The 15,752-nt window shown below is 48.3% G+C and overlaps 1 protein-coding gene across 1 annotated transcript in view; it reads left to right on the forward strand.

The window, feature by feature from the left end:
• Nucleotides 1-14,357, forward strand: part of bcl11aa (BAF chromatin remodeling complex subunit BCL11A a) — a 48,106-nt gene extending 33,749 nt beyond the window's left edge. The window contains exon 3 of the mRNA XM_027022596.2: nt 10,993-14,357. Coding sequence (XP_026878397.2) covers nt 10,993-13,058 — 2,066 coding nt within the window. The 3' untranslated portion in view covers nt 13,059-14,357. The remainder of the gene's footprint in view (nt 1-10,992) is intronic.
• The last annotated feature ends 1,395 nt before the right edge of the window (nt 14,358-15,752 follow it).

Below are 15,752 nucleotides of genomic sequence, written 5' to 3' on the forward strand. Positions count from 1 at the left end.
AAGTCAGGTATGAAATGCAAACCACAGGAAAGGAAAAAAGAGAATAACTTTTTTTTTTTTACATACATAAAAAGGGTTGGACGTACCTTCAGCACACAACTCCTCTCAGTGGGCACTGCTCTATTTAAATATCCTGTAAGAAAATGTATTCAAATTGAAAAAGCTCCAAAAGCCTTAATGGAAATATGAATTGCCAAAGCTGAGTGTGAAAGGGACAAAAAAGAGCAAATATGCTGAGTGAAGAGCAATTATGTGCAAGCAAGTGTTATGGAGCCTTGGAACTGGCTTTGGTCTTCTAATTAAAATGGCTGAAAGTGTTTTGACAGAGTCTGAAGGCGCGCTCCAGGCCCCGGCCTCGTGCCGGCCCGCTCTCTCCCGCGCTCCCTCGCCATTGCGCCTCCCTCTCCTCCTCTCTCATAGAGAGGAGGCTTGAGGGGAGGAGCCACGGTCCCCCCCGCGGGGCCAGGGATGCTCCGGGTGCTCCGGCCTGAGCCGTCATGTGCCAACGCTCCTCTTAGCCCCTGCTTTGATGATAACGCGTTGCTTTTAGAGGTCTGGGCTCATGTAAGTAAGACTTCTACTGTTTGCTGTTTGAAGCGGTTAAACAAATTTTCACATTCAATTACGGCAAGATTAGTAGCGTAGACTATGGTCTGGACCTCGGATGCAAAGGAGGACCGGCCCGCCTAGTCATAGGCAGCAATCATTCAGTGAAAATAATGTTTATGCTTTAATATTAATTTGTCTTCCCCTTGGAAATCTGTAAAGTTGCCAAGGCCATGCATTTTTTACGCTCTCTTCAGGCCTTAGACATGCTCAGCTAGTAACTGTCAAAGGTGTGTGGAGTTTGTGGGGGTTTGTGGGGGTTTGCCAAAGCCAGTGCTGTGAAGAAATGAATCTCTCACTAATTAATTGAAGTGTGTGGAGCAGTATAGTTGGTGCAGTGATTAATTAGGCTATTTATGAGTAAAAACGTCTCGCTGGTCATCTCTCTTCTTCATTTTTCCAATTTCTCTCCTCTTCTCTCCTCTCCTCTTCATGTGCCGGTCAGTATAGAGAGAGCCTGTCTCTGCTCGTTATATACTATCTCTCCCTGTCTGTGTGTGTGCGTATATGTGTGCAGGTGCTGGGGTGAGTTTGCATGTGTGTGAGGAGTTTGAGTGTGAATCCTCTGCAGGTGGATAGTAACGGTTCATGAGGTATTTGTTTTTGTTATATTTTATGTAGCTATTAAAAAAGGAAAAGATTGAAACACAATTTGAGTGTAATTTGTGCTCTCTGTAAGTTTGACATTTTGGTTTTGGTTTAAATGTAAGCTGAAGTTGCCATCATCAGAGTGTGTGTGTGTGTGTTAGAGAGAGAGAGAGAGAGAGAGAGAGAGAGAGAGAGAGAGAGAGAGAGAGAGAGAGAGAGAAATGAGATGCACACACATTGTTATACGCTTCAGTGATTATATAACGATTTGGTCATTTAATTGCAGTAATAAACAGTTTAGTAGACTCTGACTATAATATTAAAATGATGTTTATGAGCTGAGGTAGAAGTGCAGTTTTACTTCTTCTCTTTGCTATGTGTAGATGTGAGCTTGTCCTAGTACGCTCTAGCGGTTACCCAGATCAGTTCTTTTTCAAAATGTACCAGTTTTTGCATCAAATTCAAGCAATTATTTACCAAACAAAATACAAAACTGACACATGAATACTCATTTACAAATACATACCCTTTGCTAAGACCTACATCTCTTGAAATAATTGCACTAACACACACACACACACACACACACACACACACACACACACACACACACACACACACACACACACACACACAAACACATGCTGACGCACACTTTTCTGCAAATACATGCACACATGCATACTTATGCATGCGGTGGGACTGGAGACATTACATTAATCCGACTGAGAGCGGCACTGTTTTGTTCATTGTTCACGGGTGTCTCCGCCAAACGTACTCCTGCATAAGAACCATCTGTCCCTCTCCGAACTCCCAGCTCGGCTCTGCATGCACATGCACGCACACACACACACACACACACACACACACACACACACACACACACACACACACACACCCCCGCTCATGCTCACACTCTCTCACACACACACGCGCCGTGCTCAGTCCAGCTTAGTCCACTCTGCTGGCGGGGTGCTCCTCTCCACTGCTTTGTGCCTCTGTGGATGTAAGCAGGGCGTATGCATGCCCGGCTCCTCACACAGGGCACTGCTCTCTTTACCCAGTAGGATTTGGGCTCCATTTGTCTCCTAAGAAACTCATATTTAAAGAAGTGCTGACATTTTAAGGACAACATGGAAATACCACACAGCACCGATACTGCTAGTGCTGCTAACAAGGCTAATGATTAAGAGATTGGAAGTGAAAGTGTGTCTGTAGTGGACCGCATCACACACACACACAATTAATATGTATACATATCATCTTCAGGAAATCAAATCAATATCTCTTCCATATCAAGGCAGTAAAAGTTGTGAGGTAATTGTGTCGTCTTCATTCACACTCTAAAAATTGTACTCCCACACTTAATAACGCACCAGAAAGATTTAAAAACTAGCCTCATTGTTTAGAACTGAAATCATTTTCAAGTGTTCCACAATTACGGAGTCGGCACATACACTATACTGATCTGTTTCCCACCAGTACAGCAGTCAGGCCTTATTTTAGCTGTAGCTCCAGAGTGGAGCGTCTGTTAGCGTTTAGCTGTAGTTCCAGAGTGGCGCATGTGTTAGCATTTAGCTCTAGCTCCCGAGTTGCGGGTGTGTTAGCATTTAGCTGTAGCTCCAGAGTGGAGCGTGTGTTAGCATTTAGCTGAACTTGTGCAGTTGAGGCATACGCACTTTACAGTCAGAGGATGTACCCCTTTCTGTGGTCCCATTAAGAAGGAAAGCTCAACCACTCCTTCTCTTAACTGCAAAGGTGTGAGATGCGTGCGTGTGCAGGAGGTGCGAGTGCGTGCGCCCTGGCTGGGTTTCCATGCCAACAGGACCCAGATCCTCCACTGATTTCGACTCTGATTATTTTTCCTAGGCTGAATCGCTCTATTTATAATCTGCGATAATGCGCAGCTCCCCGAATCAGACCTGAGAGGCAACCCACCTTCGGCCCCCGCCTCTCTGCGCACACACCTCACCCTGCCCGCGTGTCTCCGCGGTGTCCGTCTGGAATGGGGCGGATGGGGGATTTGCGGGACCAGCGGCGGCGGTGGGCCCCGACAGGAAAATTTGATCCCTCCCACTCCTGCCAGAGCCGTGCGGAGACGGGGAGACGGAACGTCTACTCCAGTTTCACACACTTCTTATCTGGGCTCAGGATAGTGAAAATAATAAGTGCGAAAGTCATCTTTTTGCCAGCCTGCCCAGGCTAATTACTGCCGTGGTGGTGCCCAGGAGTGTTAGCCCCAGCTCTGGCAAGATCTCTTTTTGCGGAATTTTTCTTTTTTTTATTCCTCCACCCCTCCCCCACACCCCCTGTGTCTGTCTTAAGTATATAGATAATGGGCAGATTAGAAACCATTGTTTGGTTATTACTGTGCGGTTTGCGGCAGAGCGAGAGGGAGAGAAATGCATAATGTTTGGGTTGGGGGCGCAGACGGAAAGAGGGCCGATTGAGTCTCTCGCCGTGGCCTTCGCAGCACTTCCTCCGTCCGGCTTTGTCTGCGAACAAGTGCTGGTCAAACAGGCCTTTGTTTGTGGTCAGTCACTCGGCACGCCACAAAGAGTCTGGGTCCGGACAAAGAGGTGAGTGTGTGAGAGCTGCTCCGGGTCGGCTGGGCCACGCTGCTCTGGAGAATACTGATGCACGTGCACACACACACACACACACACACACACACACACACACACACTGACATAGCGACACACACTATGCTGCTCAAATGACCCGTGTGCTAATATACACAACCTGAGCAGACATATGGCATCTCATACACGACCTGGTTAAAGACAAGCTCCCACACACTCCACAAAGGGTAAAATAGACCAGCATAGAGCCTTAATGTCTCCAATACACAGGCCACCAACATATTCCTCCACTGATATAGCTTTTGTGAACATATTTATAGACTACAATACCCACAGTGGTAACCAGGAAAGTGAGTCATCTTCCACAGCTGAGAATTGTGAGAAGAAACCGATTTTTGACCATTTTTTTGCATGTCAAATTTTTGACATGTCAAAACCAGTGTGAGTAATTTGTTTTGAAATATTTTTCAGAGTTTAGCAGATGTGAAGGAACAGATGCAAGCAGAAACTCTCGAAAGCATGCTGATGAACCTCTCGACTGATTTTACATGACATCGTCCTTTCTCCTGCTGCATTCCCTAATCCTGTAATCCTACTTTGTACCGTAACCCCAGTGACTATTAGCACTAAGTGCTGCTGCGTTTTAACACAGTTGTCAAGGGCGAAACAAAAGGAGCACATCCTGGGGAGTGATAGCAGTCCTGGACGTGGGACACCCTGCCAGAGACTGTCCAAATGTCCTGGACACTAGCACATGTGGCGGTGTTGAATAGGTGTGCATATGTGCGTGGGTCCGTTGCTTTTCTGTGGCGTAGATTGTGTGTGTGTGTGTGTGTGTGTGTGTGTGTGTGTGTGTGAGAGAGAGAGAGAGAGAGACACAGAGAAGGGGGGCAGAGGGGTTAGTGTGTGAGGTGGGAGGCAGATGAACAATGTGTGAATCTGCATGTCGGGGATACAGGACTGCCCAAGCTGGTTTAATCTGGCATCCATCTTAGTCTGCTGCTGCCATTGATCCAGACGGCCCCCACAGAAATGCACCGCGCCTCCTCCAACTGGAGACGGGGCTACAAATATACACATGCTCCATTTATGTGTCACACACGCTCTCTCAGAAATATTAATCTTTTACACATGCACACACACACGAGCACATGCACACACACGCACACACACACACACACACACACACACACACACACACACACACACACACACACACATACACACATACACACATACACACATACACATCCATAGCCTTTCTGGCATACTGCTGTGTTTTAATAAAATTGTTTTAGTTAAAATAATTTCCCAAATACTGTTGCATAACGAGCAGTATTCTTAACAAATATTCAAAAACAGGATTTGTGTGTGCGTGTGTGTGGGTCTGTGTGTATGTGTGTGTGTATGTTCGTGTGCGTGTGCATGTGTGTGCATGTGTGTGTGTGTGTGTGTGTGTGTGTGTGTGTGTGTGTGTGCTTATATCAAAAGAGTATCAAATACAGTTGATCTGTCTTGAGGTTGTGGCCTGGTTTACTTACAGCAGAAGCTTGGCACAGTTTGTTTTTTTTTACAGAACACATGTACCTTTTCAGGATAGTACAGGTACTAAGAGCATGGAGCAAAGGCTGGAGTGAGCCAGGGGAGAGGGAGGTAGAGAGGGAGGTAGAGAGGGAGGTAGAGAGGGAGGTGGGGATGAAGGCAGAGACATTTGCAGGGATGTTGGTAGGGCAGTGGGGGGAGGTAGAGAGAGTTTGGGAGAGAGGTATGGAGAGAGGTAGGAATTGAAATAGAGAGGTAGATAGGGAAGGAGGTAGGGTGAGAAATAGGGAGGGAGGGCAGGGTGAGAAATAGGGAAGGAGGTAGGATGAGAAATAGGGAAGGAGGTAGGATGAGAAATAGGGAAGGAGGTAGGGTGAAAAATGGGGAGGGAGGGTAGGGTGAGAAATAGGGAGGGAGGTAGGGTGAGAAATAGGGAGGGAGGGCAGGGTGAGAATTAGGGAGTGAGGTAGGGTGCCTTACAGCATATTTCCTACTTTCATATCCCCTGTTTCAGTATGGGAACCAACCACTCTCTGCCAAGCCGTCACTGAGCTGTAACATATCCTCGGATTCTTTATCTAAATGCCATTAAATATGTGTGTGTGTGCGATGTAGCTGGATTAGTGAGTCCTTTGAGGATGTGGTTGGTGGGGGGTGAGGTGGGGTTGCTTGCTCCTGTTTTTGCCGGTGCTCTGTGCTGTAACATTGCTCTGACATTTCCCCCTGATAAAAGAGGCAGCGGATCGCGTGTGCTCTCGCCTCCACCCAGCTCCCCAGCCTCCACTCGGCCTCCGCCTGGCTCGTCCACGCTGACCCATGCCTGCTGCAGATTGGAGGGCTTGCTAATTAACCGAGGAATCTGCAAATTAGAGCCAGCGCGCACTGTGCCTCCCCATAAATGCTTAAAAGTGTCAAGCCACAGATTATCATGACGTCTAAAAGATTCCCGGCTCCAGCAGCCGCTATGAGACTAAAAACAGCACAGAAGAGGTCGCAGTGTTTCACTCTCTCCTTCGCTTTCTCTCTTCCTCTCTCATTCTCTCTCTCTTTCTCTCTCTCTCTCCTCAGTCACGCATATTAAGTAGCTGGGAAAGCGACAGTCCTGCCCCTGCTTTAACCACTCACATGTCTCAGATGCACAGCTCTCAAATTCTCCCCTTAAAAAGACAGGAAATAACAAAAAGAATATTCTTTTTTCTCTCTTGAGAAAATTAAAATTAGACCAAAAGGAGAGGGTGGGAGAGGGTGGGAGTGGGAGGGGGAGGTCTAACTTTTTTTTGCAAACCGTTGCTTTGAATTCTTGTAAAATCCTCTGAGTCCAATAGCAGATTATTGGCGTACCTGTCTGTGGCTAGCTGACTCCTGTCATTAGGAGAGATTATGACAGTTTTGTCAGCTGAGGGAGCTGGATGTGCGTGTGCCAGTGTACTCCCATGTGCGAGAGCCATGCCAGTCAATAATACCGCCGCCTGCACAAAGCTATCAATTATTGCTGCAATTATTTGTCTAGTTGGATATTCAAAATGTCATGTGAAAAAGATGATTACACATTCCACCGCACCGTGCCATGTGTAATCAAATGGAGCAAGCCCTTGTTAAACATGGCGGTGCAGTAACCCATCTTTCAGCTGTGTCTCTGCCCGTGCCCAGTAGAGAGGCAGCTTCCATGCTGCTACGGGCAGCGAGTGCGCACACACATGGACACACACACACACACACACACACACACACACACACACACACACACACACACACACACACACACACACACGCGGACACACACACACAGAGTGTGCGGACACACACACAACCTGAAGCTTTTCTTTCTCCCCGTGCGGTATACCACTTCTGCAGGAAATGTTATTAGATTTATTACATCTGATATTCATTGGGATGATTGCTATATACACAACTGATAAGAGTGTTAGTGATGCAGGAGTAAGTGGATGTGTGCTGTGTTTGAACAGGGACGAGCTGTTCCACCACCTTTAACAAGAAACAGACATGGTGATTTCAGCAATGTACAACTGTGTAAAATACCCTTTACATGATAATAGAAAAATGTATACGAGGTTAAACCCTTGCAGGTGGCAACAATTAACTGTAATTTTTGCAGATTGTAATGATTCGTAATTTCATGTCCGTAGTTGGCCTTCACATCAACCCCCTGATATAAAGTTGTGTGCAGGCTTGATTTGGTGCAGAGCTTTCAGCTGTTGGTCTTTAGTTTGATTGTCAGGAGGCAGTCGTGGGTGGCAGACGCATGAAGCTCCACTGTACTGTTATTTCCCTTCGTTTAACACCATCTCTCTCTCTCTCTCTCTCTCTCTCTCTCTCTCTCTCTCTCTCTCTCTCTCTCTCTCTCTCATTCTCTGTGTCCAGAGGGTCCTTCAAGCTTTTGTTGATCACTTTCTCCAGGGACTGTATGTTATTTAAAAGGAAAAGAAAAAAAAAAACCAAAACTCATTTTTAACATGCTGCGATGGTTCATCTGAACCCCATTCGAGTCCAAGATGATTTCGTTTGAACCTTGAACAATTACGCCGTGTTTGTGCTGGCTTGGAGACTTTTCCCGCCGGTGTGGAATATCTCGCGTGCAGCCGACGTTTGCGAGCGGACCGCGGGCGTCTGCCCCGGCCGTGTCCGCGTGGGGAGATGGAGTGGCGTGCGCGTGCGTGCCTCTGCAGGAAGGCGTCCGGCTGCGCGCGCACAAACTGATGGCAGCACAAAAGGGTGCGGGAGTGTCTGGAGGAGGCTGTCTGCCGCTGTGCCGAGCCCTCCAGAACCGCCCCCATTTGTGTGCATTAACGGGATTATCCCACAAGGCCTCGGTGGCTCCGGCCTGCACCCCCCCCTCCGCGGAGCAGTAGTGCGGCCTTGCCTTGTTACATGCTTTGCTGGCTATTGAAGACTTCAGAGGAGTCCCCTCTGAGGAAAACAAACGAGGAGATGAAAGAGAACGTGCTGCCTCTCTGCCTCCTCCTGCACCTCTTACTCTATCCCCCCTTCTCTCTCTCCATTTCTCTCCCTGCTTCTCCCTATAGCACTTTGCCTCTCTCTCTCTGCCTCTCATTCTTTCTCATTCTCTCTCTCTCTCTCTATCTCTCTCTCTCTCTCCATCTCTCTGCCTCTCATTCTTTCTCATTCTCTCTCTCTCTCTCTCTCTCTCTCTCTCTCTCTCTCTCTCTCTCTCTCTCTCTCTCTCTCTCTCCATCTCTCTGCCTCTCATTCTTTCTCATTCTCTCTCTCTCTCTCTCCATCTCTCTGCCTCTCATTCTTTCTCATTCTCTCTCTCTCTCTCTCTCTCTCTCTCCATCTCTCTGCCTCTCATTCTTTCTCATTCTCTCTCTCTCTCTCTCCATCTCTCTGCCTCTCATTCTTTCTCTTTCTCTCTCTCTCTCTCTCTCTCTCTCTCTCTCTCTCTCTCTCTCTCTCTCTCTTTCTCTATCTCTCAAACTACTGTTGTGTCCCCAGCGCTTTTGGGGTCTCTCCTGGGACGGGTAGAAAACTGTATGATAGCAGTTTAAAGAGCTCTGGCTTAGGAGTAGAGGCAAATCCATCTTCCATGTCCATTTTGTCTCTTTGTTGTTGCGTTCTTCTTCATGTGCTCAGCGTTCTTTCCTGCTCGCCCAACCCCTGGTTTTCGGGAGCATGTCGGGTCCTTACACAAGTCAAACATACATCCTCCTTTTACTGGTACTAATTTGAGAATTTCAAACTGTCATCCATTTGCTTTGGATAAATCATCTGCTAGTAAGTAAAGCAGGTGTTTGTGTGTGACTGACATAAGCTTTGCTTCCGATGCTCTTTATAGTGTTTGGCTCATTTTCCCCAAAGTGATTTTTATTTGCGTTTTTTTTAAGCACAACTTTCACAGCTCTCTCAATTTGATTGTTTTTTTTTTTTAAATAACAAATGAGTATATTACATTTTATTAAGTCAAAGGGAAGCATACGTAAGTATGGCTGAAAGATTCCTTCTTTGTAGCGTCTCTCCCGGTCTTTGTGGTGTTGTTTGTCTGAGCTGTGGAGTAATTAGTTCCCTGACTAACCATAGAGAGTCTCTGTGGACTCAGACGGGAAACGTCTCCAGTGTACAGGCTAAGAGGAGCGAGGCACGCTCCTCCCAACATCACCCTCAGCCTCTTTTACAGAGCATACGTGTGTATTCAGATGTATGTGTGTGTGTCTGACAGTGAGAGAGAGAGAGAGAGAGAGAGAGAGAGAGAGAGAGAGAGAGAGAGAGAGAGAAGGAGAGAGAAGGAGGAATACAGAGAAGAAGAAAAAGAGACCAGTCTCTCTGTTGAAAAAGTGAAAACTGTGTTCATGAATGTGCAGCGTCTCGGGCTGCAGCTTCTCTGGCTGGTGTGTGTTTAACGTTGCTACACGTTCATGTCTGCCCTGCTGTATTATCTAATCTTCTAAATGAATTGGTAGAGGAGCTGAGTACATTTAATGAGATTACAAATGAATTGTGCAGCAAACCATAGGTCATGGCGGAAGTGTCATTTTAAAGTCGATGATTGTTTCAAATGTTCCTTTGCCGTTCCTGATTGTTTCCACGCGTTTCTGTCCCACTTCTGTGGCGCTTCATCAGGGTCTGATGCTTGTAGCTTTTTTTTTTTTCTGTTACACAGTTTTAAAAGTGACTGTAAATAATAATCACACGAACACACTGGTGCATATTTTAGCCCTGAAATGATCTGGTTTATTTCAGAAAGCTAATTTATATTAGCGCGTAGGCATGTTGCACAGGAGGCGCATATGGAAGTCATAAGTGTGCTGCCTGTCCTGGATGGATGTGGGGGAGGGGCTCGTGGCTCCACCCCAGTTCACAGGCAGCGCTGAGCTGTGGCAGAACCTTGACCGCTTCTCTCGGCCGGCCCTCTCAGCCCGTCTCCGCGTGAGAACCAAACTGGGACGGTGCTGGTGTTCGCTTGTCCGTCCCCAGCAGCCCACACTAGCCGGTGCTCACTTCCACCTCCGTCAGCCTCCGACCGTGCGCTAACCGTTACCGGGGCATCTTCGGCCTCGCTGCCCCATGTCTGGGCTGGAGGGGAAAGTGAGGTTTCATGAGCGATTCAGCCTAGACCAGCAGCACCTCTCTCTCTCTCTCTCTCTCTCTCTCTCTCTCTCTCTCTCTCTCTTTCTCTCTCTCTTTCTCTCCCTCTCTCTCTCTCTCTCTCTCTCTTTCTCTCTCTCTCTCTCTCTCTCTTTCTCTCTCTCTCTCTCTCTCTTTCTCTCTCTCTCTCTCTCTCTCTCTTTCTCTCTCTCTCTCTCTCTCTCTCTCTCTTCTCTCTCTCTCTCTCTCTCTCTCTCTCTCTCTCTTTCTCTCTCTCTCTCTCTCTCTCTCTCTCTCTCTCTCTCTCTCTCTCTCTCTCTTTCTCTCTCTCTGGCCAGCAAAAGGAGCGACTGGAGAGTACAAGTGGGAGCAGGCCCACGGAGAAGCTCCATGTTCTCTTTCCCTTCTCATTCTCCTGCCCTGCACTGGTTAAAGCCCACTGTCCTCTAAGGATTTATAATGGACTGCAGAAAGATTTTGCCCTCTGGTCCAGCTGGCTTATTTATTTTCTAGTTGCTTTTTCATTGTGCACAGAGAAATAATCCACCAGATTTAGCTCTGATTCCTGTTTGCCGTGTATTACTGACCGTAGTCTGTCTGTTGTGTCCTGAAGGTAAAGACGAGCCCAGCAGCTACACCTGCACCACCTGCAAGCAGCCATTCAGCAGCGCCTGGTTCCTGCTGCAGCATGCGCAGAACACGCACGGCTTCCGCATCTACCTTGAGAGCGAGCGCGGGAGCCCCCTCACGCCCCGGGTGGGTGCCCCGTCCGGGCTGAGCGCCGACCACGTCTCCCAGCCCCCCCTACATGGCATTCACCTGCCTGAGGGCAGCCCCTTCAACCTGCTCCGGATACCCAGCGCCGGGCGCGATGGACCCCCGCTCCGGGATGGGCGCTTCCCGCCGACGCCGCCGCTCTTCAGCCCGCCGCCGCGACACCACCTGGACCCGCACCGCATGGAGCACCTGAGCCCGGAGGAGTTGGCCCTGGCCACCCACCACCCGAGTGCCTTCGACAGGGTGCTGCGGCTCAACCCCATGCCCCTGGATCCCCCAGCCATGGACTTCTCACGCAGGCTGAGGGAGCTGGCCGGCAACACCTCAGGGTCAACTCCTCCCCTCTCGCCCAACCGGCCCAGCCCTATGCAACGGCTGCTGCAACCGTTCCAGTCGGGAGCCAAGCCGCCCTTTCTTTCTACCCCTCCCCTGCCTACCATGCAGTCTCCCTCTGGCTCGCAGTCCACGCCTACCCCCCTGCCCCAGCAGCCGGGCACCCCCATGAAGTCCAAGGCCTGCGAGTTCTGCGGCAAGACCTTCAAGTTCCAGAGCAACCTGATCGTGCACCGGCGCAGCCACACGGGCGAGAAACCCTACAAATGCCACCTGTGTGACCACGCGTGCACCCAGGCCAGCAAGCTGAAGCGCCACATGAAGACGCACATGCACAAGTCCTCGCCCATGACGGTCAAGTCGGACGACGGCCTCTCCACGGCGAGCTCGCCCGAGCCGGGCACCAGCGACCTGGTGGGCAGCGCCAGCAACGCCCTCAAGTCCGTGGTGGCGAAGTTCAAGAGCGAGAACGACCGGCTGATCCCGGAGAACGGCGAGGAGGACGAGGAGGAGGAAGAGGAGGAGGAGGAGGAAGAGGAGGAGGAGGAGGAGGAGGAAGAAGGGGAGGAGGAGGAGGAGCTGGAGCGCGAGGGCGGCCGGAACAGCTTCCACTTCGGCTTGAACCTGGAGGCGGCGCGGCACCACGAGAACAGCGGCGGGCGCCTCGGGGCGGCCGAGGATGGCATCCCGCGCTCCCTGCCCGAGGTGATGGCGGGCATGGGCCTGGCAGCCAGCATGCAGCACTACAGCGAGGCTTTCCACCAGCACAAGCGCGGCGCGCTCAACTCGGACAGCGACGCCCACCGGGACATGTGCGACGGGGATAGCGCGCTGGAGTCGGACCGCGCTCAGGAGGGCTGCGGTTCGGCCATCAACGGGCGCGGCTCGTCGCCCAGCGAATCCGCCTCGGTGGGCCTGTCGAAGAAGCTGCTACTGGGCAGCCCCAACTCCCTCAGCCCGCTGTCCAAGCGCATCAAGATGGAGAAAGACTTCGACCTCCCCACCCCCACCATCCACAACACCGAGAACGTCTACTCGCAGTGGCTGGCCGGCTACGCGGCCTCCCGGCAGCTCAAAGACCCCTTCCTGAACTTCGGGGATTCCAGACAATCGCCTTTCGCCTCGTCTTCGGAGCACTCCTCGGAAAACGGCAGCCTGCGCTTCTCCACGCCGCCCGGCGAACTGGACGGCGGCGTGTCGGGCCGCAGCGGGACGGGCAGCGGGGGGAGCACGCCCCACCTGGGCGGCCCCGGGCGGCCCAGCTCCAAGGACGGGCGCCGCAGCGACACCTGCGAGTTCTGCGGCAAGGTGTTCAAGAACTGCAGCAACCTGACGGTGCACCGGCGCAGCCACACGGGCGAGCGGCCCTACAAGTGCGAACTGTGCAACTACGCCTGCGCCCAGAGCAGCAAGCTCACGCGGCACATGAAAACGCACGGGCAGGTGGGCAAGGACGTTTACAAATGTGAAATCTGTCAGATGCCTTTTAGTGTGTACAGCACCCTGGAGAAACACATGAAAAAATGGCACAGCGATCGCGCCTTGAACAACGAAATAAAAACCGAGTAGTGACGGAGAGTCAAGGCACCCCTGCCAGGTAACAGCGGCCCTCCCCCCCAACTCCCTTCCCTTGTAGATTTCCCCTGTTTGGCTAGTCCAGTGGAGGCCAAGCAGCGTGCTTGGCGGCAGCAGCACACCCTTCTTCATTTACCGTGGAATGCATGTTGTGTATCGGGGCAATACTATTGCATTGGCGCAAACTTCGAGCCTTTCTCTTGTGCAATAATTTACATGTTGTGTGTTTTTCTTTCCTTTATTTTTTCGTTCCCTTTTTTGATAATTAGACAGCATGCATGGTATGTTTTGGCTATTTTTAACGAATTGTCCCTGGTTGGTTAGTTGTTGAGTAAATGTGTTGCTGTTTTCTTATTATGTTTTTTAATTCAAAAAAAAAAAAATATGAGAAGAAAAAAGAGAAAAGCAACCATGCTGCATACATTCTGTGAAACATATCATGTACAGTTTTGTGTTGTGACATGGAGGACAACAGTCTACTGCTTAACCCTCTTTGGAGGGGCTGGGAATCGCACTTAAACTAATCTTTCAAAAAGATGCTCTGTCCACATAGGGTTAAAAAAAACATTGATTGGCCCCTATTATGGAATATAAAGTATTGACAGCCTTTGAATTTCTTAAAAAAAAAACAAGAAGTCATCAAGATTTGAATTTGTACTATCATTTGGTAAAACAAACAAAAAAGAGTGCCTTGGATCTTGAAACTGCATCGCTTAATTTTCCTATCTGCTATAAGCTTGGAATGTCACGCCAGATACTGGAAATGGATTCATCTGATTCATGTAAGGTTCTTGCATCAAGTACCCGACTTTGACAGGAATAGATGATCATCAAAAAGCTAAAAGCTAATTTCTAATCAATCATCATTAGCTACCTACGACATGCACCCTTCTGTTGTGGTATTTGTCTTGTGCGCGGTACATCCAGTATTGTGTCAGATTCAACCATGTTTACTCACCAGTTAAGGGTACTGTACTCAGCGGTACAGGTTTTTCATTCACTGTCATAAGCTCTCACGTTGTGTGTGAAGGTTCTGTTCTCACTAGCTCAGCAGTCCTGTTGCCTAGTGCGCGCGTGTGTGTATCGGGTTGTGTGAACATCCACTTCATGGGTACATTTGAGGGCCTGTGACACAACGTACTGCAGTGTTTCTGAAAATCCTTATTCAAAGAATGCATTTGGACATGTCCATTTCTCACTGATGATTAACTATGAATTGCATACAGGTTTGAATCAAAAACTTCTCCAGCAATGACTGCAGTTCTTACACCTGTGTTCCCTAAGTAATGAAGTCAGAGAATGGGGGTGGGGTGGGGTGGGGGAGGAACGCGAACGCTCCGGATGACGTTTGTGTGTAATATATGTTTGGGGAGAGCTTATTTTCCTCTGCTGAGATCAACATGCGCTCACCTTTGACAACCGTGTTGTTGGGTGTTCAGATAGCACTTCTCACTCGGCCCCTCCAGCACGTGTCTGACGCTCTGAGTGGTGGTTTAGCGGTTGAGTCTAAATGAAGAAGCACTGTTAAAGTTTCCCAGTTTACAGGTGTTCACATAAAGGGAAAACTTCCACTGACGCTAAAAGAATTCAAACAAACAAACAAAAAACCCCCCCAACAAAACGATAGACAACGCAGTGTCATTGTTTAACATAATAAAGCAAACTTCTCCTCCACCCCAGCCTCATTTTGAAAGCCCAACTACAGTATGATGTTCAGGCATCGGGGCATAGACTTCCTGTCAAACGATGGACGATTGAAAACTTGCTGCTTTCACTGCAAGAACATTTTTTTTGTACAAAACATTTTTTAAGTATGAATATAAAACAACATTTTTAAAAATAGCAATTCATTATCTTAGAGGAAACTGTATTTAAGTTTGTTGTTGTTCCTCTTTCCTCTTTGTCTTGGTGGTGTTCAAGACTTGATCATGATATATATAAAATGGGAAAAAAAATCTGTGATTTTATTTTTGTTTTTTTGTTTTTATTTTTTTTATTTTTATTTTTATTTTTTCCCACCGTGGCTCTTCACAGCTCTTCAGGTCAAACGTAACTTGCATTGGGGAAAGGTTTAAGATTATATATAAATATATAATAGAGAACTTAAATATAGGAAAATGCACACTCATGTCCAATTCCTATGCTAAAACACATTTATGATCTACTTTTTTTTCCTGTATTTCTAGAATGGTATTTGAATTAAATGTTCACCTAGTGTAGGCACTATAGTATTTATATTGAGGCTTGTATTTTTAACTGTTGCTTGTTCTCTCAAAAGGTCTTATTGAACCTTTTTTGGTAGTGAAAAAACAACAAGCTGCCACGGTATATTTTTTTAATTTGGCAGGATAATATAGTACGAATTATTTGTATGTTTAAAAAAATGAAATGAAAAAAAAAAATCAATAAAAAACCTAAAGTATGTGGCATTGTATAAAGGAGGCCATGTAATGGTTTCCCCGAGGAGTCTTTTGAGAATGTCCACGCTAGCTTAAACAGGTGGTTGTACATATATCTTTTTCCGGTTCTTTTTAGACTCTCCTGTTCTGCTGCCATTCTGTATGCAGTAATGCAAGCTGATGTTGGGTTCCTCTGTAGTGTGCTTCTCTGTCTTCTCACCTATCTCACCTGACTACATTCCAGCATCTTAAAGAGAACAAACTTCATATGCAGTAAATACCAGTACAG

Source organism: Electrophorus electricus, chromosome 11 (assembly GCF_013358815.1).
Source record: "Electrophorus electricus isolate fEleEle1 chromosome 11, fEleEle1.pri, whole genome shotgun sequence".
Classification (NCBI taxonomy): domain Eukaryota; kingdom Metazoa; phylum Chordata; class Actinopteri; order Gymnotiformes; family Gymnotidae; genus Electrophorus; species Electrophorus electricus.